This window comes from Aquarana catesbeiana, linkage group LG13, assembly GCF_042186555.1.
Source record: "Aquarana catesbeiana isolate 2022-GZ linkage group LG13, ASM4218655v1, whole genome shotgun sequence".
NCBI lineage: Eukaryota > Metazoa > Chordata > Amphibia > Anura > Ranidae > Aquarana > Aquarana catesbeiana.
Window position 1 is genome coordinate 28,534,095 of NC_133336.1, and position 27,132 is coordinate 28,561,226.

General features: G+C 42.2%; 1 protein-coding gene across 1 annotated transcript in view; it reads right to left on the minus strand.

Moving 5' to 3' along the window:
• LBHD2 (LBH domain containing 2) overlaps positions 1-27,132 on the minus strand; it is a 55,728-nt gene that overhangs the window by 14,771 nt on the left and 13,825 nt on the right. Inside the window, exons 2-3 of the mRNA XM_073610422.1 lie at positions 22,231-22,321; positions 14,457-14,637 (exon numbers count right to left, since the gene is read on the minus strand). Of these exons, the coding sequence (XP_073466523.1) occupies positions 14,457-14,637; positions 22,231-22,321 (272 nt within the window). The remainder of the gene's footprint in view (positions 1-14,456; positions 14,638-22,230; positions 22,322-27,132) is intronic.

Here is a 27,132-nt window from a genome sequence, read left to right on the forward strand (position 1 = left end):
TAAAAATAAATATAAATATATACGGTATCTATCTATCTATCTATCTATCTATCTATCTATCTATCTATCTATCTATCTATCTATCTATCTATCTATATATATATATATATATATATATCGTATACAGTTGCTACACAAGTCATATTGTAATTGAATGTTATTGAAAATGATCTTTCCTTTGCAATGTGCAGCTCTGTAATTATCTGTAAAATGCAATATGGCAATCTGGAGGTGTTCTGTACACAGATGGTGTACAGGACGCCCTCCAGAGATGTCATTTCCTGCTTGTGTGATTGGCTGACTGATTTTCCCACAAGTCTGCACTAAGATCAACAAGTCTGATTTTGGGCATCCCCTGCAACAAAAATGCCATTTTTGGCAAGATACTCCCAAAGGGAAATCACGTCTAAAGGTATGCAGACCCTGCCACTTTCCTCATTAGAGCCCTGCAAGTGCAGCAGCTGTTCGGTAATGTTAAAGTCATTCTCATTGCACATTAACATAGAGAAACAAACAGCTATTTCTTGAGGATAGCAAAAGGTAGGAAAGTGCAACAAAGTTGGTTAAGATCAAAGAACAAGCAAGAAAAGGTGGCTCCATCCAAATGGTTCCTGCTGCTATCAATCTATCCAATGAGGAATCGGAGACAGCGGCTGGAGCTGCTGGGCTTGTTCTCGTCACTGGAACGATCGGGTCCAGGTAAGTAAAAGGGGGGCTCTGGGGGGCAGCTCCCCAAGACTTTACAACTCCTTTAACCAGTTCCTGCTCGGCCAATAGCAGATTGACAGCCAGGCAGGTGCTTTCCCATCCTGACTGGACATCATATGAGGACCTGTCTGGATGCGCCAATCACGGAGATGCGCAGCGGCGCAATCTGTCCCTGGCCGCGTCCATGGGACACAGCCAATGACTGATCAGTGACCGCCGCGACGAATCACAGCAGGTCACATGACAGCTGTAAACAATAAATGGCTTCCTTTCATGCCAGCCATTGTGTACAATTGTGTTGCTAGCTGTAATTGGTCAATGTGATCACATGGTACAAACAGGGCCAATCACAGCCCATCTGTACCATGTGATTAGCTTTGGCCAATCACAGCTAATCACAACAAAACAAACCGAATCTTTCATTCAGTAAAATGTTTGCTTATAGCAATTTAATTCACTGCTATAAGCAAACAATGTGTAAAAAAAAAAAAAATCCTGATCACTTCCCCAGAGTTGTACCACGTTACATGGTCACAGTCATGGCTCCGGTCACAGTGTGAAAAAAAAAATAATCGTAAAAAAAAAAGGAAAAGCAATGTAAAAATAAAATTATAACTTTTTTTTTTTTCGTACTGTCACCAGTCAGTTTCCCTGATCACTGCCACACCAGTTATATGATGACGCTGTAATACACCAGTGATAGTATGTAAAAAAACAAAAATTGTGAACTTTTTTTTCATTTCCAAATTTTCCTAAAAATTATTACAAAAAAAAAGACAGTTTCAAAAAACTCTCAATGCCTCTTACTAAATACCTTGGACTGTCTACTTTACAAAAAGGGGTAATTTGGGGGGGGTATTTGTGCTTTCCTGGCGATTTCGGGCCTCAAGAAATGAGATTGGCCATCAGTACATCAGGATTGAACGATTTTCAGATATAAACCATAGTTTGCAGACTCTATAACTTTCCTACAGACTAAATAATATACACTGATTTGTGTTATTTTCACCAAAGAAATGGAGCAGAATAAATTTTGGGCCAAATTTATGAAGAACATTCGTTTATTTGCAAAATTTTATAAGGGCTCTTTCTCACGGGGCGGATCAGTGATGATCCGCCCCATGAACACCCGCTTGCTCAGCGGGGATTGCTCCGCCGATCCCCGCTGAGCAGGAAGATGACAGGTCCATCGCTGCACGCTGTGCAGCCACGGACCTGTCAGAGCGCCGCTCTCCCCTATGTGGGGATCGGATGGTGACGGACCGTAGTGTCCGTCGTCACCCGATCCGATCCGAAAACGGACGGAAAAGTAGGTTTTTCCTCCGTTACACTTTTCGGATCGGAGCGGGGTCGGATGTCAGCGGACATGTCACCGCTGACATCCGACGCTCCATAGGGATGAATGTATGTCCGTTTTTCATCCAAAAACGGAAGGATGAAAAACGGACATACGGATCCCTCGTGTGAAAGAGGCCTAACAGAAACGAAGAAAAATGCTTTTTTTTTTTCAAAATGTTTTAGTCTTTTTTGTTTTTTTAGCAAAAAGTAAAAAACCCAGTGGTGATTAAATACCACCAAAAGAAATGATAAAAATGTCATATGGGTACAGTGTAGCATGACCGCGCAATTGTCATTCATGTGACACCGCTGAAAGCTGAAAATTGGCCTGGGCAGGAGGGGGTAGTGCCCGTTTTTGAAGTGGTTAAATCTTCTATTCTAACATTAGATCAGCACACAAAAGGCACGCAAAACGTACATTTGTATCAAATCTTTATACATATACTAATGACAATTCAGAGTTATGTTTACCCAAGGGGGTATATCATTTTAAAGGGGTTGTAAAGGTACATTTAAAAATAAATAAATAAAATATATAAATATATATATATATATATATATATATATATATAAATAAATATAAATATATCTATCTATATAGATAGATAGATAGATAGATAGATAGATAGATAGATAGATAGATAGATAGAAATATATATATATATATATATATATATATATATATATATATATATATATATATATATATATTTTATTTATTTTTAAATGTATATATATAAAATAAAATGAAAATAAACAAACATGGCAATCGCACAGAGCGGCCGGGAACCTCCTCTTTTCTTGTCCCCCACCGACGCTCTTGGGCCCTCCTCTCTGGCCAGTGCCCCCATGGCAAGACACTTTCTATGGTGGGACTCGTGCGTGTTTGAACCCGACTCCCTCTGCTGCGTCCATTGACACAGACAGCGGGACTCGACCCCCTCGTCACTGACTTTGATTGACAGCACTGGGAGCCAATGGCTACCGGTGCCCCAGCAAAGCCAGCGAGACCCGGAAGTGAGGGGAGGGAAGTGCTGCTGAGGTGCACGGCGCAGGATCGAATGAGGACTTAGGTAAGTATATGACGGGTGAGGGGCGATGCTGATACCTAAAGATTTTTTACCTTAATGCAAGGAATGCAGTAACCTCTTGCCAACCAGCCGCCATCATTATACTGCGGCAGGTCGGCACGATCCTGCGAGCCGTCGTAGCTATACGTTGGCTCCTTTAAGCGGGATAGCAGTCGCGCGCGCCGCTGGAGGATGGCTAATAGCTAGGAACCGCGATCTGTCATTTGCTCTAGGTCAGTCCCCTCCCCCTACAGTTAGAAACATGCACAGGGAACACAGTTAACCCCTTGAGCGCCCCCTAGTGTTAACCCCTTCCCTGCCAGTGACATTTTTACAGTAATCAATGCATTTTTATAGCACTGATTGCTGTATAATTGTCAATGGCCCCAAAAATGTGTCAAAAGTGTCCGATGTGTCCGCCATAATGTCGCAGTCCTGATAAAAATCGCAGATCACCGCTATTACTAGTAAAAAAAAAATAATAATAATAATGCTATAAATCTATGCCCTATTTTGTAAGCTTATTGCGATTTTTTTTTTTTACCAAAAATATGTATGTAGCAATAACTCACGGTGGAGCTGCTGATTTTTATTGGGCTGTTTCCGCCACCCATTACCTGTATTTTCACCACATCAGGAACCTAGAGTCTATGTTGAGCTTTGCATCCACAACGTATGAACCAGTCACTTTAGTACTTTTTCCAATGCTTTAATGGGAGATAAACGAAAGAAGTAGTAGGAAAGAGGTAGAGAGGGAGTTCCAGGGAAGTTCAAATACCTTTTCTGTCTTTGATCTTTAAGTACTTGAATTTCTTAAGGACGAGTATTCCTTCAGTCCAGGATTTAATCTTTAGCCCACCCGGATAGGCCTCTCTCACTGACCTAGCAGCCGGAGCATAGCACGAACAAGAAAAAGTCTCTGCCAAAGACTTGAGAAGAATAAAGTAACTGCACGATCCTCTGCCACAGGACGTAGTAGTTTTAGATGAACAGCAACACAGTACCAGATCCTTTAAGCCGACCTGGCAGTACTATGTGGTAGGTTGACTTAAGATGCGTCTTCCAATTGAGTCACCAGGCCCCTCTCCAGACCAGCACTCCACATGATCCTTCCAAGACAGGTCCTCCCCTGGATTTTTCTCAATTGTTCAGCTTCTTCCCGCAGGACAGACAGCCCAGGACCGACCATCTCCGCAGCAGCAGTGGTAGGCCCCAGATAGACCTCTGGGCCTACCCACACGCTGCAGCAACGCAGTCCTCCGGCCCGGAGGAACACGAGGTAGGACTCCTAGCACATACCTGTCGGCCAGGAGGGCCAGCAGGTAGAAAGAAAGAGACCAAGAAATATGGCGTCTGTCCCTTAAATACCCCTTCCCAGAATGCACCGCAGGGGACAACCTCTGCCGAGTTACTTCTGAGAAAGAAGAGCACTCAATACACCTCAGTCTGTTGCTTTCCAGCTCCGGTCTGTAGTGACACTGAAATCTACAGGCGACGGAGTGGAACTGCACGCAACACAACCAAGACTGGAACAGAAGCTAATTTAGCTATAGATTAAAACTGAACTATGTACAGAACAGATGACCCACTAAATTTACACATAAGGGGTAGATTAAAAATCTACCAGCGCTACATGTAGAAGAATACTTATTTGCCTAAACTGAGAAAAAATTTGCTTTTTTTTAAAAAAAAAATGGGGATATTTATTATAGCAAAAAGTACAAAATATTGTGTTTTTTTCAAAATTGTTGCTTTTTTTGTTTATAGCGCAAAAAATAAAAACCGCAGAGATGATCAAATACCACCAAAAGAAAGCTCTATTTGTGGGGAGAAATAGGACGTCAATTTTGTTTGGGTGCAACGTCGCATGACGTCGCAATTGTCAGCGACGCAGTGCCGTATCGCAAAAAATGGCCTGGTCATTCAGCAGCCAAATCTTCTGGGGCTGAAGTGGTTAAGGTAAAAAAATGTTTAGACTTTATAACCAGTTTAAGGTCTCATGCACACGAATGGTTAGCGGCTGAAAATATGGGCTAGCATACAACGCCTGGGGAGCCACAGGTAGCATGTACAGCTGACCATAGAAGCGTACACTCTTGTACTTGGATATACACCGATGGTTTGGTCCATTGTTATAATTGTGCGCATATGACGTGACTTGTTAGGATTGCACCGATACCAGTTTTTTTACCGGCGAGTATGAATACTGATACTTTCAGTCTTATGCCGCGTACACACGACCGGACTTTACGGCATACATGGTCCGGCGAACCGGAGTCTGTCGGACAATTCGATCGTGTGTGGGCTCCAGCGGACTTTTTTTTCTCAAAAGTTTGACGGACCTAGAAATGAAACACGTTTCAAATCTGTCCGACGGACTCGAGTCCGGTCGAAAAGTCCGCTCGTCTGTATGCTAGTCCGACGGACAAAAACCGACGCTAGGGCAGCTATTGGCTACTGGCTATGAACTTCCTTGTTTTAGTCCGGCCGTACGTCATCACGTACGAATCCGTTGGACTTTGGTTGATCGTGTGTAGGCAAGTCTGTTCATTCAGGAAGTCCATCAAAAAGTCCACCGGACAAAGTCTGCCGTAAAGTCCACCCGTGTGTACGTGGCATAAGACTTGCTGATACCGAGTACCAGGGCTCGACAAATCCCAGATCACCATGGCGACCACAAGTTTCGTCAAGGCACCTGGGCTGTCGCGTGAATTCTCCCTACACCTCGGGCCCGGTTGCCCAGCTGTGGGCCCGGGACTGGCATATTGGGTGGAGAGGGTAGGGAAGAAAGCGGACGCACACTTGCTCTCCTCCCCTTCTAGTTGTTGACCCATGTGACGTCACTTCCGGGTCCCCATTCACAATTTCCCCCGGCCCTCAAGGCCGGGAAAGAATGGAATGCAGTGTTATGTGCATTGCATTACATTCACTGGAGCACAAAGGAGATATGTGGGGTAAGCAGTGGGAATGGCATGCATGTAGTACACATATGTATATGATATAAAAAAAAAAAAAAAAGTTTAAAAAAAGCTTTTGCCAACAAATTATATGTAAAAGTTATGTAATAAATGTTACGTTATAAAACGTAATTGTGTTATCTTTACTCATTAGAAAGTGGATAACCTTATAACGGATAATATCCCCTGAGGAAGCCTAATTAAAAGGCGAAACATGTTGGGACCTCTATCTATACCGCTTTATGCAGACTAAGGACCACTATGTCTATGGGTTACAAAAATGTTTTCAATGGCGATATTGTTTTAAAATGCGAGTAATAAATATTGACATTTTAACCATGATTTTTGGTTTGAGTTATATATCTGCACCGTTATAATCCCACTCAATTTCTTGCTCCTTGGATTGCGATACACATACACATTCATGTTACATATCGCCGCACATGACAGAACAAGCCATAATTCTAGCACCAGACCTCCTTCGTAATGCTAAACTGATGACTTATAGGGGGCTTTTAAACCATGGCCTATGAAAAATATAGGGTACTGACATGTTTAAGATTTGGCATGTTGGATATCTATTTACTCGGTGCAGCCTCAGCTTTTTATATTTTGGTAATTTGGTAATTTATTAAGTTTTTGTGCCCCCTACAATAATTATTTTTAAGTGTTTTTTTACTTAAATTTTGTGTTTTCTAGACTTTTTCTGTAATATCGTGTGACATAAAAATTCTATTTTTTGAATTTTCTATTTTCTTCATCCAAGGAGCCGCGGGTGGCTTGTACTCGGATATACGCAGATGTTTTGATGCATCATCATATACACTTGCATGATGCAGTCCACTAGCCAGGAAATTCTGCATTCAGGGAATAAGTGATATGCAGATGCCTACAACACATTTATATCCAAGTACAAACGTGTACAGCTGTTCACTTCTATGCTCGGCTGTTCGCGCCACCTGGACCCATGCCTACGATGTTTCAAGAGACCACTATTTTCAAGCCAAACAATTACCAGGGTGGTGAGAAATCTGCAACTGAGCAGAACACACACTGCATGGTCAACTGTTGTGCCAACCAGGAAATCTACCCTGAGAAAAAAACAGCATCAGTTAAAGTGGACCTTGACCTTTACTACCACTTCCTGCTATCGTATTCCTTTTCTGCCCGATTTCAGCAAATTGCAATACTGTTTTATAAGGGGTGGAGAATTCCTTTTTTTAACTCATCGTACGCCATGCTTCCACCTTTCTCAGGCAAGAATGACATCCCCCAGCTTGCCCAAAGCCTTCTATGATACCCAGATCAAACATCTCATGAGGCTTTGGTGATGTGTATGTATCACCGTCTAGTGTGTGTTACTAGAAGTGGGAGTAAGCAAACAATAGTCTGGCCCAGGGATAAACCTGAGTCACTGAATCTGGGTCAGGGTTATTAGAGGCCAGGGCTGGATGACTCACCCTAGCAGCTCTCTGGTGCCTCCCCCTGTTTCTAGAATGTTGGAGAATGTTCTGGAAGATAGTGGGTGGAAGCTAGGAGGAGTTGTCTTTAAATATTTAGGGGCCTTTAGCCAATCCCCAGGTTGGGGGCCTGGCAGGGAACTAAAGAATGCCTTAAAATGGATGTAAACCTATTTAATGAAATTTGACCTGGGCACATATATCTGTAGTGTTTTCTTATCTCTCTCCAAAGTCCAGTGTCTTTATGCTGCTCGTTTCTTCTGTTATCAGCATGATAACTTCTGACAAGTTCTCGGAGACGGGAGATAAAGGCAGCTGAAAATGTGTGTCGTAGGAGGTTGCTATAAACAGATTAGCAGAGAGCTTGTCTTGTTACAGCATAGCTCTTAAAGTATCTTCAGTCTTCTACCTATGTGGAGTGGGGGGGGTGCCTTTCCTCCAATCAGCCGTCTCCCAGTGTTGACCAAGAATCCACACGTGGTGCTGAATGAGGAAGTGAAAATTCTAACCTGATGTAAGAATTCTGAAGAATACAGCAAGCTGAAGACAGCTGATATACATGTAAAACTTATGTAAGGAGATTTGTTTCATCTCTGTGTATCATCTGAGGCTGTTCACTTCACTGGGTATATGTGAGGGTTTACAACCAACCACTTCCGGACCGCCTGCCGTCGTTATACATCGGTATTTTGACGTTGAATACAGATAGATGCCGTAACCCCGGTATATTCTTAAACGGCGGGCGGTCCGTTTTCAGATAAAAGTGGTCTTTGTAGCGGATTCGCCGCCAGATCACTTTTAATCGGCGGCAGGAGAGGTGCCCACCCTCCTCCCGCTGCTGTTCCGGACGTCTCCGCTGCTTACTGGAGCCGTCGGCAGCGGCGGAGACAATCCAATCCTTTCCCCTCTGAGGCACTAAGTCGAGTGAGGGAATGATGGCCCCCACTCGACTCAAACATCACTTCTGCCCAACGGCCTTAAAGGGCCATTTTTTATTTTTATTTTTAAAAAAAATACTTTTTTTTTATTGCTTTTAAGTGCAAATGTGAAATCTGAGGTCTTTTTGACCCTAGATCTCACATTAAAGAGGACCTGTCATGTTTTTATTCTATTACAAGAGATATTCACATTCCTTGTAATAGGAATAAAAGTGATCCAATTTTTTTTTTAAAGAGACAGTGTAAAAATAAAAAATAAACAGTAAAATAAATAAGAAAAAAATTTTTTTAAGCGCCCCGTCCCTCCGTGCTCGCGCGCTGAAGCGAACACATACGTAAGTCGCGCCCGCATATGTAAACGGTGTTCAAACCACATGTGTGAGGTATCATCGCGATAGTTAGAGCGGGAGCAATAATTCGCGCAAAAGACCTCCTCTGTAACTCAAAACTGGTAACCTGTAGACATTTTTAAACGTCGCCTATGGAGATTTATGATGGGTCAAAGTTTGACGCCATTCCAAGAATGGGCACAATTTTGAAGCGTGACATGTTAGGTATCAATTTATTCGGCATAACATTATCTTTCACAATATAAAAAAAATTTGAGTGAACATATGTGAATGATGGGTGCAGCTACAAGCATCATCATTAAGATGTCTTTTTTTTCTGACGGCGATTCCCTGCAAAATAAAAACAATCATAGCGATTGTTCAGTCGCTTGATTGTTTTACAGGCGGCGCCCCCCCTCCCCCTCCTGCTGCCCTCTGGTGTTACTACCGTGTGATCGGTAAACAGGAGACTGAATCGCCCAGTGGCGGTCATTTACCATAGAGCTGACTGAGATCCAGATGGAGAGATGTTGGGTCACATCTCTCTGTAAAGAGGACCTGTCATGCACTATTCCTGTAACAAGGGATATTTACATTCCTTGCAATAGGAATAAAAGTGATCAAAAAAAAATTAAAGGGAAAGTTTAAAAAAAAAATAAATAAATAAAAATAAAGCAGAAGCAAATACAGCAAGTACATCGCTCTCACATATGTAAACAGCGTTCAAACCACACATGTGAGATATCGCCACGAACATTAGAGCGAGAGCAATCATTTTGGCCCAAGACCTTCTCTGTAACTCTAAACAGTTAACCTTTAAAAAAATTTAAAGTCTTTCCTATGGAGATTTTTAAGTACCGAAGTTTGCCATCATACCACGAGTGTGCGCAATTTTAAAGCATGATACATTAGGTATCTATTTACTCGGCGTAACATCATCTTTCACATCATACAGAAAAAAATCGGCTAACTTTAGTTAGACCTCCTCAAGTCCAATGGGAACCTTCAAGGCCACTGTCAATTTTCTTTGACAGTCCTTTTTTTATATTTTGTAGGGGAAAGAGGGTTAGGGCCAGGACACTCTTAAGTAGTTGCAATTTCTAATGACAGACTATGAGACTTCAATAGGAGGACAGCCGTACAGGGAAAGGCCCCAGCAAGGTGCCACTTCTGCACGTGCAGGATTGCTGTCTCCTATGGTAACAGTACTTAAACAGTTCCCAACTCAAAGTAACAGTTCTCTCAGCTGTACTACAACTCCTCCTTGTAGTTCTTCAGCCTGTCGAGCTCCTGGTCTCCCACTAGACCCTCTGATTCACTACCTCTGAATCCCGTGAGTTCCTCAAGGCTTTTGAAGTGGTATCTCACTCGAGCGTCACCCACGCTTCCCTGCTGGGTCCCTAGCTTGGCACTTCGGATACCTTCAAGCTTCACCCCTGCTGACCACTCAGTCCCTAGCTTGACACACGAGGCTGCTCTGCAAGCGTGGTTGGGTCCCTGACTTGATCACTGCCTGAAGTTTCCCGATTCTCCACCATCCCCGTTCGGTGAGAATACTGCTCCGGTACTTGCTTCACTGTGGTCCCCGGTAAAAGTGATTGGTCCCTTCATGGCGACAGCTTCCCTTCTACCTCCGACCACTGACAGATTCTCTGGCCAGTAGAACTTTTGGTCAGACTGCAAGCCGCAGTCCCAACCCTGTGCTACTCTCTTACTTCTGGATAGGCCCTCACAGCCTAAGAGCCTGATGCCCCCGGGATCTACCCAGTCTCCGGCCTTGCAGCCTGGGGCGTACAACACACGTCCACCCAGACGGCGGTCTGGATGGCACACAAGAACCTGGATCACCTGACCTCACCCGAATATATAGGCTCTCCCAGCAGGCCAAGAGATTCAACAAAATTCCTGCCCATTGGCTGAGATACCCCATATACCCATAACCTGACCTTGAATTATCCTTCTCAACCTAATACCCCCAAGTGCTTGGCCACCTGGTGGTAGAAGAGGAAAGTACAACCAGGCCAAACTTAGGGAGAAGTCAATTGATGCCTAGTAATTAACTACAGTAGCTACTCCTGACAAAGAATTTGGTGAGGAGCTCCCTGACTAAACCCCAGGACGCTACATCAGATTGGAAAAACGTTGTCTGGTCTGATGAGTCTCGATTTCAGCTGCGACATTCAAATGGTCAGGTCAGAATTTGGCGGAAGCAACATGAAAGCATGGATCCATCCTGCCTTGTATCACCGGTTCAGGCTGGTGGTGGTATTGTAATGGTGTGGGGGATATTTTCTGGGCACACTTTGGACCCCTTTGTACCAACTGAGCATCGTTTAAACGCCACGGCCTACCTGAGTATTGTTGCTGACCGTGTCCATCCCTTTATGACTACAGTGTACCCATCTTCTGATGGCTCCTACCAGCAGGATAATGCACCATGTCACAAAGCTCCAATCATCTCACCACTGGACAATGAGGTCACTATACTCCAATGGCCTCCACACTCACCAGATCTCAATCCAATAGAGCACCTTTGGGATGTGGTGGAACAAGAGATTGGCATCATGGATGTGCAGCTGACAAATCTGCAGCAACTGCGTGATGCTATCATGTCACTATAGAGCAAAATCTCTGAGGAACGTTTCCAGCACCTTGTTGAATCTATGCCACAAAGAATGAAGGCAAAATGGGGTCCAACCTGGTACTAGCAAGGTGTACCTAATAAAGTAGCCGGTGAGCGTATGTTGAACTGGCCAGTTGTCGTCTCCATTGAAATCATACGTGTCAGGGTGGCAACTGAGAGACAGGGACAAAGCATTGTCACCCTATAAAAGGAAGCGCCTGAACAAAGACCCTCATAGTGGGATCCCAGGGATTATTTTAAGGAAAGCTGCAGATTAATAAAATATCCAAAAATAACTTTGGGAATGACATTAACATGTTAAAGATCAAATGAGATTTTAATGATTGGGACGTTGCTTGTTCACTTTTAAGGCTGGTGTAAGACGAGGATGGTTAGCCGGTTGTGGGACAGCTGGAGACTTCGCAAAGATTAAAAACTACCAGCAGATTACAGGCGAAAGAGCTATTCAAAACACACACAACTGATTATAGGATTTAGCTATGTCTGAAATGTGGAAGTGCAGGAAAAACACAGTTTGGTTCTTGGCCAAAGAAAACAAGGTCAAAAGAGGATTTGAAGATATATTATGAAGGACGCGGAATTTGTTTTGGAAAATAAGCCAGCCCTATGTAAGGGTCACTTATCACCCAAGATGACAAGCCTCTGTCTAAGGGGCGTATTTATAAAGCAGGGAATTAAACATTCACCAAACATTTGCTACAGGTAAGTTCTTCCTGATGATTCACCACAAGTGAAAATCATTATCATGGCTTTATAAATATGGGTGCCTGTAAAGCAATTTCAGATAATATCAGTCCACTGAAAACTAACATTTCAGCTTTTGTAGGTACTGGAGAGTTTAACAACCAACAGTCCCTTAAAGAGGAACTCCGCCCTTACTATCAAAATGAAAATTGTAAATCCTGAAAAATGTGAAAATACATACTTACAAGTCCATGGAGTCCAGCGTTGTGCTGGTAGGAAAAGTTCACCCTACAGTGCTCCTCTCCAGTGCCACCATCTTAAATTGAGATCCAGTGCATGGACAGACACGTGGCTGGTCCTTCACCATCTGTGCATGCACTAGATCGTGGAAGCTTCCTCCTGGGATGCTTGATGCAGAAATCCCAGGATGAAGTTCACGGTACTGCGTGCATGCGCAGGAACGCTGCAAGGGTTCCCTGAGTGACCCACAGCATCCCTGCAAATGTGTGGGATCCAGCTATATCATCCTCGCCTAGGAAAGAATTAAGAACCTGGACCAGGGACTAGGGAGGGGGGAGGAAGTGGGAGAAGAGAGGAACATTAGAAAGGGTGTGAAGGTTCACATTAAAGTAGAAACTCCAGCCACAAATGAAAATAATCCAGTGCTTAGCATATAATAATTTATCTACTTCTTTAGTATCCCCATGTTTCAAAGCAGGGGTAATATTTAGTGAATAGCTTGGGTTCAGTCCGAACCCAAGTTTGTTCAAACCTGGAAGTTAGCCGTCTTTGCAGACCCAATGAGATTCCCCAATGAGAACACAAACAGCAATAAAAAACTGATAGAAGGTCCAAACTACTCTATCCAAAACAAAGCAAAAAAAGTATTTCTAGACTCTAGTGCAAGGTTTCTAAACCAGGGTTGCATGGAACCCAAGAGTTCCTTCAGAGGTTGCAAGAGGTTCCTTGAGCAATGAGCAATTACTGCCTCTCAGATAAGTTTCCACTGAGATGAGCTTGGGTGTGTTTGGACGTACAACCCAACCCAACCCATGTGGCTGACCCCACCAAGATGGTGTCACCTGTAAGAGGCCAATCATCTGCGGTGAGGGCATGTACCGTATATACTTAAGCCGAGTTTTTCAGCACATTTTTTTGTGCTGAAAATGGCCCCCTCGGCTTATACTCGAGTCAAGCACTTTTCTGCAGCAGAGAATGACATTTTCTGAACCGACTTTGGGGCCCCGACCTTGACACTAGGAACCCCAAATTTGGTGTGCAAACCCAGAGAAACTACCACTACAGCATATCCAAAGCTGGGGTTTCTAGCTTCAAGTGGCCCGAGATACGGGGCCCCGAAGTCGGTTCGGAAAATGTCATTCTCTGCTGCAGAAAAGTGCTTGACATTTTCCGAACCAAATTTGGGGCCCCGTGTCTCAGGGCCACTTGGTGCTAGGAACCCCATCTTTGGATATGTTGTAGTGCTAGTTCCACTGGGTTTGCACACCTGATTTGAGGTTCCTAGCACCAAGTGGCCCCAAGATACGGGGCCCCAAAGTCGGTCAACTGTGTCCATCTGCAGCAATGTCATTTCGGGACACCAAATTTTGGCTGCAGCTAGGGGGCATCTAGGAACCCTTAACTACCGAGTTTGAAGTCCGGGAGACCTATGGCTGCAAACTGGCACAATGAGGCTGCAAATGGGCATTGTTGACCCTCTTTTCCACTTGCAGTAGCTGCGCATTTCTCACCCTAGGCTTATACTCAAGTCAATAAGTTTTCCCAGTTTTTTGTGGTAAAATCAGGTGCTTCGGCTTATATTCGGGTCGGCTTATACTCGAGTATATATGGTAAACATTTAGCTGCAGGCCCGGGAATGCCCTATAATTAGCCCATTACAGGTAACAGTTTGCTGACGGGCTTACCCACGTGAGTTTGTAAAGAGGATCTGAACATACCCAAGCTCATCCCTACCGAACACAAATATGACCTTTAAAAAAAGAAGTAAAAATCTACCTGTCTCTTGGCTTTGCTGTAGGTGAGAGACTTGCAGAAAAAAAATTGAGATAGAGGAACGCAGGAGAGCCCTTCTAGTGTAGCATTGTTACTGCAAATGTAGTAATTACCAGGTTAGCTCACAAGCAAAACTGGTTGCATTAACTTTTGGTGAGGTTGTGGGAGACACCAAAAAATTAGTTTGTGCAACCAGATATGCTCACATGTGGGGAATACATCTGTCCCTATGCAGTTCTTTGTGGGAGATGGACGCACTTGAATGCTCAGGGTTTGACCAGATCCCAGACCCGAAACAACAACCTGAGGTCATACCTTCCGCATATGAACATCCTTGGCAGAGCTTTGCCTCTCTTTTGTCGTCTGTTGGTGAGATGTCCTCTGGTGGCCAACGTAACTCTCCACTCTCCACGTCTCCTGACTCCGTGGGCTCCACCACAATGGACGGTAACCTCTTGGTCAGCTTAGGGTGTTTATCGTGTGAGTCTGGAAAGATCTGTAGAGTGAAAATGACTTAATGAGGCTGTAGAAATTATTGATAAAGCACACAAAACATCAGAAACAGACATAAGTTCCTGTTTGAGCTGCCAACCCTATGTTGCACTGAAATCCCAGTAGTGTTTTTGGCCTTCCCCAGTTCTCCCCTGCTGGGCTATGTAACACCTCATCCTCTCTTCATCTCCATAACTTAACAGGGTGGTGTTCTGTAGCCCACCAGGAGAGAACTCAGGTAGGACTGACAACAATTCTTGGGATCTTGGTGCGGAGGTGGCAGCAGTGTCATCTCAAAGAAGAAGTTTGAGCCCAGAACCTCTATATAGTGTAATTGGTAGTTAATCTGGATATTTGCTTCTGTAGGTGGTCATGGTGCTGTTGTAGTTTTTTGTAGTGACTGAAATATAAATGTTCCCCCCTGGTGTTAATAATGATATGGAAAATACCTGCAAAGAAAATCTTTGGCACACACACAAAGATAACTTTGTGCGTGTGCCAAAGGTTTTCCTTGGAGGTATTTTCCATATCATTGATAGTAAACTATGTTTCATGTTTATTTTGAAGGGAGCGTACAAATAATGGTTGGGAAAACAAAGCATCATTTAACTTCCAGAGAAATTGTTTCTTGTGGGTTAAGGGAGAAGATAAATCGATTTGAACCATTTTGTGACTAGACTATGTGCATGGATGAATTTGAGAATCGTTTAAAGCGTTTGTAAATGATCACCTTGTAAAACAAGACATTCAGTTTAAAATAGAAATGAAAGGCAAAACTTTTGTATAGATATATAAAAATATATAAATACATTTTATTCCTTTTCTAAAAGTGATCACATTTCCTCTGTTCTCCATAAGACCCGGGGGGAGGAGAAGGAGGAGCACACTGAGATTCCAAGTGAATGGCTATGTGGCGGGGGGCGTTTCAGGACAAGTCTGATTATTGGAGGAGAGCAAACTGAGTTCCCAGCATAGCTAGAGAACTGACCACAATGTGTTCTCCTGCTTAGTGTGGTCAATTTTTAATAGGAAAGCAGAGGGACTGGCAGAAACACCAGGAATTTCAAAAAAGGAAGCAATACAAAGAGAACACTAGACTTTCTCATACAAGTACATGGTACAGCAGACACATATCAGGAATATGAAATGCTGGGGTAACAAACACTTTAAGCTATTACACAGTGATGCGCTGAGAAGGTTGCAGTCATATATGAGGAAGAGTGATGGGCTGCCATCTGGAATATGTATGCCTTAGAACAGACTTTTTTTAACCTTGAGGAACCCTTAAAATAATTTTCAGGTCTTTGGGTAACTCCAATAAATCCAGCTCATCGGAGGTCAATGGAAAAAATTCCTCACATATTGGTGGTTAGTGGGAGGAAAGTCCCTCCTGCAGTAGTGGTCAAAACGCTACACTTAAGCCCCATACACACTATCAGATTTTCTGATGATTTTTGTCTTCAGATTTACCAAAACCATGTAGTGCAAGGGCCTGCCTGATTGCATACAAATTGAAACTCCTAAGGTTTGACCTCATATTATATGGTTTTGGTAAATCAGAAGACAAAAATCAGCAAAAAATCTGATAGTGCGTATGGGGCTTAACAGATACCTAAAAGGAACATTAATGTCATGCGAAAAACAAATAAGGTGTTTTGGCGCACTGAGATGGAACCACCTAGGTATACAACAAATAAAGGCAATATAATAAAGTCCTTAATGTTCAATGAATTCAAAAGGTAACAAAAAGCTTGACTCAGTGGCAGCTAATTCATCGCTAAGAGATACTCTGTGTGAATGCAAAATGGAAGAAGGGAAAACAGAGCCATCTAAGTGTAGCATGCTCCTTTTTTAGGCCTGAATGCATGCCACATCCACCACTTCCATCATCTCAGCCCACCCAGTGGACCCAAGCAGCCCAGGAAGTGTTGGGGCCAACCAGTACATCCCGGGACAGCCTTCCAGGGATCTACAATCAGCGGGATAGGACTGGAACCAGACAGTGGCGCTTGTAGCTAGATGAGCGCTCTCCTTGCTGTTTCTTGTGAGTTGCTTATTTGTGGAAAGAAAATAGTTTGTTTTTTTACACCACGCTTAGATGGGGCTGTTTCACTGGTGTCCTAGCACTGACTCTGTCAAGTGGCGTTGGCCCTGAAACTCTGCAGGCACCATCAAATGTGAGTTCAATCAGCTACAGTTCAAGGAACCCCTAGCAACCTCTGGAGGAACCTTCATTGAGAATGGCTACCTTAGAGTGAGGATTTACCTGGCACCAAGAATCAACTTATTGTAGGTGCTGTAAATGAGTTTTTACAGTTTTCAGTAAAGTTGGGGATTGTTGGATTGATGCAACTGATGAAGAGGAGTGGTCCTCGTTGGGTTGGAATACACTTTGAGCTCAAATAATTTGATGATATGAGTTCTCTATTTTAGTTTGATTACATTTGGGGCATAAACATTGGCCAACACAATTGTGGAATTTAATGAACCTACTAATATCTACTTCTAATGAGCCTACTAAGACCTACCGTACTTCCAATGAGCCCACTAATACCTACTTCCAATGAGCCCACCAATGTCTACTTCCAATGAGCCCACCAATGTCTACTTCCAATGAGCCCACAAATACCTACTTTCAATGAGCTTGATAATCAACTTCCAGGTAATCTCTCCAAGGTCCAACTTTGGTGTAATAATTGAAAGTATATTTCTAAAGAGAAGCAATTCCCTTAGTTAAAGTATCTGCTGTGGTAAGGTATATTCTGGAGTTAAGATTTATCAAAGTATGTTGGAGTGTATGAGTTTGTGAAGTGTGTCTTTTAATTATACCAGTTTTTTTCTTCCCGTTGCTCCAGAGTGGCCTTCCTTTGATTCCATTGGGAATTTAAGCCGTGAACATTGTGTGAGATTACTCTTAAATCCAAAGTAACAGAGAATATCTTCGAAAGGATGTGCCTGAGGTAAAAGTATGGTATGTTGCACAGTGGGCAGGAATGAGCTAAGAATAAACTAGTAGAACCAGTCGTACATTGTAACATAATAAACATTTTTTCACCAAACTTCACAGTGGGCAGGAATGAGCTAAGAATAAACTAGTAGGACCAGTCGTACATTGTAACATAATAAACATTTTTTCACCAAAAGTCCAAGGTTTGAAATAAACACCCCTTGAGCTGTATGACTCAGGGAAATAAGGTTTGTGTGTGAAAGGGCGAGCATTTTCACGTCGCCTAACCACTGAATGCCTACACCAGCCATTCTCAACCAAGGTTCCTCCAGAGGTTGCTAGAGGTTCCTTGAGCTGTGGCTGATTGACCTCCACCTCCAACTGGTGGTGCCATCATAGATCTAGGTCCATCACTACTTAGCATAGCCAGTAGCTTAATACCAAATTTCTTTAAGGCTGTCTGTAATGGTGGCATTCTAACCACCACAGTAAGGGGGACATTCTTTTCACTGAACACCAGCTTAGGGACTTTTTTCTAATGACCTCCAATGGATTCATCTTAGCAGGGGTCCCCTGAGACAAGACAATTATTTCAAGGGTTCCTCTGGGATAATAAAGCTGAGAAAGACTGGTCTAAACCTTCTGTTTGAGTAGAAAATGAGGCATATCATATCATACTGGGTCTCCATAAGGCTAGGTTCACACTTGGTTTGCTATGGATTGCTTTAGGATGCATCTAAGTAGCCACTGTTATGCCCCATACACACGGTCGGATTTTCCGACGGAAAATGTGTGATAGGACCTTGTTGTCGGAAATTCCGACCGTGTGTAGGCTCCATCACACATTTTCCATCGGATTTTCCGACACACAAAGTTTGAGAGCAGGATATAACATTTTCCGACAACAAAATCCGTTGTCGGAAATTCCGATCGTGTGTACACAAATCCGATGCACAAAGTGCCACGCATGCTCAGAATAAATAAAGAGATGAAAGCTATTGGCCACTGCCCCGTTTATAGTCCCGACGTACGTGTTTTACGTCACCGCGTTTAGAATGATCGGATTTTCCGACAACTTTGTGTGACCGTGTGTATGCAAGACAAGTTTGAGCCAACATCCGTCGGAAAAAATCCTAGGATTTTGTTGTCGGAATGTCCGAACAAAGTCCGACCGTGTGTACAGGGCATTAGGCATTCAGGAAGCAATGATAAATGCCTGCTTTTTTTTTGTTTTGTTTTGTTTTTGTTTTTTTTGCCAAATGGCAATTTTCATGAGCAAAGCATTTGCTTGAGGTTTCAGGAGATCATACCATTGAACAGCCTTCTCCGGCTGCTGTATAGTAGGTGGGCTGTTTAACCGCTGTTTTTACTGCCCCCTGGCTGCCCATGTGAAAGAGGCGCGAAAGGAGTCAGTCAGGCTGGTAGCCTCTGTCTGGTAAGGGGGCTGGGGCCAGTTTCCTGTAATTACCATTTTTTGATAAAAGACTGTTTTTACTTGTATTTATCTCAATGTAGCTGTCTTGTATTAAAACATAAAACTAAAAAAAACACGTGGTGTATACAAGCAGTAAGCGTATCCCCTGAAAATGTGCGTGCACACGAAACACGTTGGGAGGGGCCTTACGTGCTGATGTCACTTCGCCGCTTCCGGGTCCGGGATTGGCGGCCATCAACTATTGGCTCTATGTAAATCATGTATAGTAATAATAAATAATAATCAATTTAGGTTCGGCCGCTACTAGACATGTGAACTGCCAAAAAATGTGTCCGTTTTCGTTTCATTCGTTTTTTAATTTTTTTTTTTCGGGTCATTCGTTATGATCGAAATTCGTAAATTTGTAAATTCATATATTTGAAAATTCGTAAATCCGTAAATTAGAGAATTCGTAAATTCACAAATCCGGAAACCGGAAATGCAAAAATTCCTAAAATCGCAAATCCGAAATCCGGAAATTCGTAAATTTGAAAATCCGAAATCTGTAAATTCAAAATTTCATAAATTTGAAAATTCAAAAATCTGAAATCTGGAAATGCGAAAATTCGAAATAATAACTAACTAATAATAACTAACTATTTAATTATAGGTATTGGAATTTCCTTTCAAATTTGGCTGTTAGTGAACATAACAAATACAAATTTATCCGACGTTACGAATTATCCGAAATAATGAATGTCGCATCTAAACAAATGGAACATAACGAATTATTAATTAATAATAATAATATTTTTATTATTGTTATTTATTATTACAAATTCATTATGTTCCATTCTTTTAGATACATTCATATTCGTTACGTTCACTAACAGCCAAATTTGAAAGGAAATTCCAATACCTATAATTTATTAGTTAGTGATAGTTAAGGTATTATTAGTTATTATTTCAGATTTTAGCATTTTCGCATTTTCGTATTTACGAAAATTCTAAAATCTGAATTTCCGAATTTTCGTATTTACGGATTTTTGAATTTTTTGGATTTTTCAAATTTTCACAATTTATAAATATTCAGAAAAATTAGTTAAACGGGTTTTCGTTAACTCTGATATTTCCGAATGTTTGAATTTGTGAATTTCCGAACTTTCGTATTTTCGAACTTTCGAATTTAGAAATTTTTTGATTTTCGAGTTTTTGAATATTTTGATTTTCAAATTTTTCGCATTTACAAATATTCGGAAAAATTTGTTAAACTGGTTTTCTTTAACTCAGATATTTCCGAATTTCCAAATTTGTGAATTTCCGAATTTTCGAACTTACGAATTTACGAATTTTTGGATTATCGAATTTTCTAATTTTAAAATTTTGGATATTTTGGAAATTCATAAATTCAAAAATTAGAAATCCGGAAATTCAAAAAAATCATGAATTCTTCATTTTCAAATATTCGCATTTACGAATATTCTATAAAATTTGTTAAATGGGTTTTCGTTAAATCAGATATTTCCAAATAAATCCCATGACCACGTCCTGTTGTGGCGGGGCGGCGTGGGGGGGGGAGCTGCGTCCCGACGACGCCGCTATTCACATGCCCGGAGGACACGGGTTGCCTTGGAGCCGGCCGGCTTTCGCATATACGCTTTTTAACTACAATGGTTTTGTAAGTGCAACCTTTATTTTTACATTCAATAAAACGTTGGATTTTATGCTATGTGGAGCACTTTGTTTTTTACATGGGGATATTTCCTTTTATGCTGATGTGAGTTGGAGAGAGTCCCTGGATTTGGACACCAAGCGCCTGTTTTAAAGATCCCTGGCTGGGGTTGCAGCCATCCGCCCTTTAGGTCTCCTGTTAGTAAGAGACCAATTCCATCTGGTAAGAGGCAGCATTTTTATTAAGAGGTGGAGGTCTATCTGCGCACTCTACTGTCATCACAGCAAGTTTATGTTCCATTTTTCACAGAGCACTTGGAGACAAACTTGGTTTCATGCATGTCATATAGCATGGATGGACTTTAATCATTATTTTTTCATTTGAGTTATGGACTTTTTTTGGGTTTATTTTTCTTCATCTCTATATTGTTTTTATATATGAATTATGGTATAGTTTCCATAGATGTGTCACATTATCATTTTTTCTGTTATTTTGAGATATTCATCTGTTAGTGATTGTGTCACTTATTATTGATTACTCTTTTTGGACATAGTGGTCAATATCTGTGTCCCATCAACTAATTGTCATTTTTAGATTTATTTTTTATTTTCACAGTGTTTAATTACATTGATAAGCACAAAATTTTCTATCATTCACTCAGTGATCATCACTCACCCTCATATTTTTATGAGATTTTTTTGACACCTCCTGTTGTCACCCTCAGTTTCCAGCGCGCCTTTTTGATTTTTATATTTCCAAATTTATGAATTTGTTGAAAATTCTTTAAAAAACGAATTGCACATGTCTAGCCGCTACTGCTTGTATACACCACGTGTTTTTTTTTAGCTGTATGTTTTAATGGAGACATTTTTACAATAAATACTACACTATATAGTATACTTCTCGGGCTCCATGTGGTGAACATCTTTTTATTAGGGCTCCCCCTGGCTTTGTGGCATATGTCTGTGAGACAGACAAGTGGAGACCCTGGGAAGTTGGATATTATACGTTGTGTTTGATTATTTACTCTCTGGTGAGTGTATAGTGGTAAAGGGCTTGCACTTGAGAAGCATCACATTCTGTTTTCATTGCACTGAGAGGTGTCATTGCCAATAATTCCTTGGATGGACATTTGATATACGCACAGTTTCTTGAATCACATTTACACTTTGCTATCACTTGCATGGTGTTTTTTTTTATTACTTTTTTACATACTGTCTAAATCCTGATTTTCCACATTATACCCTATATTACCAAAAGTATTGGGACGCCTGCCTTTACACGCACATGAATTTTAATGGTATCCTAGTCTTAGTCCGTAGGGTTCAATATTGAGTGAGAAGTTCAACTCTTCTGGGAAGGCCGTCCACAAGGTTTAGGAGTGTGTCTTCCAGAAGCGCATTTGCGAGGTCAGGCGCTGTTGGATTAGAAGGCCTGGCTCGCAGTCTCCTAGACATGTGCACTGCTGAAAAATGTATTCGTTTTCGTTTCATTCGTTTTTTTTGGGGGGGGGTTTCGTTTTTCGGGTCTCCAACAAGACTTGACAATAGAATAAGTGACCTACCTGAACGGCGTGTCCTTCGGCCCCCGCCGCAGGGCTAAGCTTGAACTCCTCCATCGGGGCTGGCTCACATGTATTGATCACTTCTGTCATTCTGCAGAGATTAGGAAAAACAAGCAAATTATTTTTCCAAGAAGCCATTCACAACAACCTTTGTGAACTTTGACAGTAATGGCTACAGTGCTCCACCGCCGTAGATACACCGAGATGTACCTTCCAGGGCTCTCATTATACAGAGAAAAACGACATACATTCTTACATAGTTTCCAGATTTAGTCAGAAATATGAGCATTGTAGATCACATAGGCATGCACACAGGGTGCGCCGGGTGTGCCTGGGCACACCCTAATCACCCTATGCACATTAGCATTATCGCTCTGTGTGCCAGCAGGAACATGTGAAAGATTTCCCTCTTACCGGCTCTGCCATAAGAGAAGTGTTTACGCACTTCTCTTTCAGTGTGCCAGCAGGGAGATCAATATGTCGGGGTCATACATATATGTAGACATACACACTCACACACACACACGTGTTTGAGCTTTAGGGTGCACACCCTAATGCAATAGGCTGCGCACACCTCTGGTAGATCAAGAAGCAAATTAGAGGTAACCGGTCACTCAATGGCAACAAATGAGAAAGTCTATAACCAGAGCTCAGGGCTGGGACAAGGAGGGGGGGGGGTCAGGAGGGGCAACTGCCCTGGGCACTGTGCTATCATGTGCGATGGGGGGGCCACAAGAAGATTGAGGGGGAGGGCATTTGTGTCGGGAGGGGGAATTTGGGGGACGGCAGAATAGTTTTAGTCAGGGAAGCTTGGGGGGGGGGTACTAGGAGTGGTGATTTGGCGGGAATTTTTGTTGGGAGGGGGGATGGGGAGGAGGATTTGTGCTAGGAGGAGGGACTTGGGGGGGGGGGTTGTGCTAGAAGACGTCATATGGTAGAGGGTGGAGGGGATTTGTGCTAGGAGGGGCATTTTTTTGGGTGGGAGGGGGAATTTGTGCTAATAGGGATGATTGGGGGTATTTGTGCTAGGATGGGAGAATTGGGGGAGGGGAATGTGTACTAGGAGCAGGGATATGGGATGGGGGGGTTGTGCTAGAAGAGGTCATATGGTGGGGGGGAGGAGGTTTGTGCTAGGAGGGGAATTTTTTTGGGGGGGATGGGGAATTTGTGCTAATAGAGATGATTGGGGTTATTTGTGCTAGGATGGGAGAATTGGGGGAGGGGGAATGTGTACTAGGAGGAGGGATATGGGGGGGTTGTGTGTGTTAGAAGAGGTCATATGGTAGAGGGTGGAGGGGATTTGTGCTATGAGGGGCATTTTTTTGGGTGGGAGGGGGAATTTGTACTAATAGGGATGATTGGGGGTATTTGTGCTAGGATGGGAGAATTGGGGGAGGGAAATGTGTACTAGGAGGAGGGATTTGGGGGGGTTGTGCTAGAAGAGGTCATATGGTAGAGGGTGGAGGGGATTTGTGCTAGGAGGGGTATTTTTTGGGGGGATGGGGAATTTGTGCTAAGAGCGATGATTGGGGGCATGTGTGCTAGGAGGGGGGATTTGGGGGGGTGGTTGTGCTAGAAGAGGTCATATGATAGAGGGAGTTTGTGCTAGAAGGAGAATTTTTTTGGGGGGTGGGAATTTGCGCTAATAGGGATGATTGGGGGTATTTGTGCTAGGATGAGAAAATTGGGGGAGGGGAATGTGTGCTGGGAGGAGGGCTTTGGAATGCGGGGTGGGAGGATTTGTGCTCGGAGGGGGAATTTAGGGGTAGGGGATTTGTGCTAGGAGGGGTGTTTTTTTTTGGAGGGGGGATTTGGGGAGAGAGCGAGGATTTAAACTGGTAGGGGGGATGGGGGGGGTAAAGATTTCTGCTATAAGGGGAGCTTTGTACTGGGAGGATAGAGAATTTATACTTAGGGGTAAGTATGCAGATTAGTGCTCAATTTTTTTTATTTGGGGGGGGATTTTTGCTGACACATAAAGCTCATACATTTTGAGGAAGTGGGGGGGGGGTGCGGTTTGTCATGTTCGCCCTGGGCTCTAAATGACCTTGTCCCAGCACTGCCACAGCTTTTTACAAAGCCGGCAGTTTACATGACCTGTGGATCCGGAGGCACAAGCAGCTGAAATTCTGCACAAATCCTCAACTGTTCTGTACAAGTCAAGCTTAGTTCCGCCCTCTTTCACCTCCCAAGCCTCCCCATTGGTCAGTAGGACTTCATTTAACCCCTTCAAGGTAAAACAAGCGTTAATGCCTAAGCACAATTTTGCAACTTTGACATGTGTTGGTAAAACTGTACATATCATCGCAACTACTTTGTGCATCCAGGTGGATTATACTGCGTTTTTTTCAGGACAGATTGGGCTTTCATTTGGTGGTAAATAGTCATGGATATCTCCTAATTCTTTTTTTTAATATAAAAGGAAAACTGGCACAAAATAGTAAAAAAAAAATGTATTTAATTTAGCTGTATATTTCTTGTTAATACCATAACCTTCCGCCAAAAAACAACTCAGAATAAATTCTTACAATCGCAGCGATACCACATACATGTATATTAGTTGGTGTTTGTACAGCCTGGAAGCAATAGTGCGTATTTTGCTTTTTTCTTTTTCTTTTTTTGTCTTACCCAAAACACACTGACACTGATACTAACTGAATAAATCTTTTTTTTTAAAATCTGTGCCACAAATATGAGATCTAGTTAGTTTGTATCACAGCAGGTACTATATCACAATGTGAAAATAAATGTCAATTTAATAAAGACTGCACTGAAAAAAAAAAGCTCAATGTGTGCAAAGAGTGTAAAAAGTGCAAAAAGTGTAAAAAAAAAAATATTATGGAACCTTCAAATTTAAATCAATTTAAATTTGCACCTTGCGGGGATTGAACTTATTGAACTTTGAACATTATTTGAACTTTGTATTTTACACTTTATTTATGATTGTTCGGCATTTGTTATTGCAGTAGATATATATATCTTGGGGTATTTTTTTTTTGCACACATTTTAAAGTAATCACAAATTTTATTTTATGGGCTGCATTGTCACTTTACTTAAATTTGAAGGTTCCATAATCATTTTGTATGCTTTACTGAGCTTTATTCAGTGTGGTCTTTACTAAATTAACTGACAATAATACAATTTTTATTAAAAAAGTTCTTGCCAAAATATATTGACCCTTACTTGACCCAAACACTAACCCTGGCACTAACCTAGATCAAACCTTGATCTAGGTATTTTTTCTTTATTTTTTTCTTTAATTTTTTTATCATTTATTTTTTATTTTTATATTTTTCCACACACTTTTTTTTCTCTCTGCAAGGAAAGAGAACGATACAACGTATCTTTCCTCTCCATTCACAGAGAGAGAGAAATCCCAGGGGGAGGGCTTAACAGTAACTGATCACTGTGGTAGCCAATCAGAGGCCAATCAGAGGCTACCACAGCGATCTGGGTCCCGATCATTAGTATGGGGCTCGGGGGGCTCTGGGTGAGACTCCGGTCCCTGTGCTGGGAGCGTGTTGTGCAGTGCACCCAGCACAAAGAGAGATACGCATATATGCGGCCCCACAGAAAAAAGCCCAGTCCAGTAGGACCGCATATATGTGTTACGTCGGCGGGAAGGCGTTAAGTACCTAACTGGATGACATTTAGGGGTGTATCTACAAAAAATTCACAGAGTTTTGTAGTCCGAATCTACCTGAACAATCCCACCAGGGAGCTGCCATCTGTCCTTGGCCAATCACAAGCAGCCAATGTACCCCGCAGCCACACATATGCATGGAGCTTGTATATAGTGCATGCAGCGGCGAGGCAGGGAAAGCCTTGGCTGCTTATGATTGGCCAAGGACAACCAAAAAATTTAATATATTGCAGCTTACCAATCATTAGATATGGTGGCTGCATTCATTTTCTTTTTTTAGACTTTTTCCCCTCTGTTTTCACCTTGAGATCTGGCCAGAAACACGCCTTCTGTATTAGAGTGCCCCCACTCTGGGTTAAGGAGCACAGGGGGACACTTTTGGACAGAAGCATTGTCCAGGATGGGAGTGTTAGATGTACTAGCAGGTTTAGATACACTAACAAATTGAAGCCAAACTCCAGATCACACTTTATAAGCAGTTACAGCAGTTTGTTTTTTTTTTTTCCCTTCTGGGACAAAGGTTTTATGTAAATAAATAAAAGCGGATCATTTTAAGCACCCCTGCTGGTGTTAAATGGCCTCTGATTGGCTATCACAGTAATGAGTTACTGTGAAGCCCGTCCCCCGTGTTTTCTGTCTCTGTGAATGGACGAGAGAGATAAATTGTATCTTTCTCTGCCCTTGCAGAAATAGGGGGGGGAAAGTGTGTGTAGAAAAAAAATAAATAATAATAATTAAAATATATATATATATATATAAAAAATATATATATATCTACTGTAGATCAAGGTTTGATGTAGATCAGTGCCAGGGTTATGCCCCGTACACGCGATGAGATTATCAGACGAATGATCGTCCGTTTTATTTTTTTTGCATGCTCATCTCAGATCGAATCTGATCAGTTTTCTAAAGTCACGAAAATTCCCCTACGACAGAAAAAAAATTCGGAAGTGATGTCATGTGTTGTAATGCATTCGTATTGCATTTGCGAACGACAGCTGTACTGATTAAAACGAAAATCGTACGATCTGGCATCGTACGAAAAAAAAATTTTGTGCGCGTCCGATAGAATAATATCGGATGAACTGTCATGACCGTCTCTCGAAAGCTCTGTACTAACGATCCGATTATCGTACGATCGCTTTCGAAAGCGGTATTTTCCCTACGATTTTCTGATCGTGTGTACGGGGCATTAGTGTTTGGTTCAAAGGTCACGGTCAGTATTTTCTGGACAGGATTTTTTTTTTTTTAAATTAGT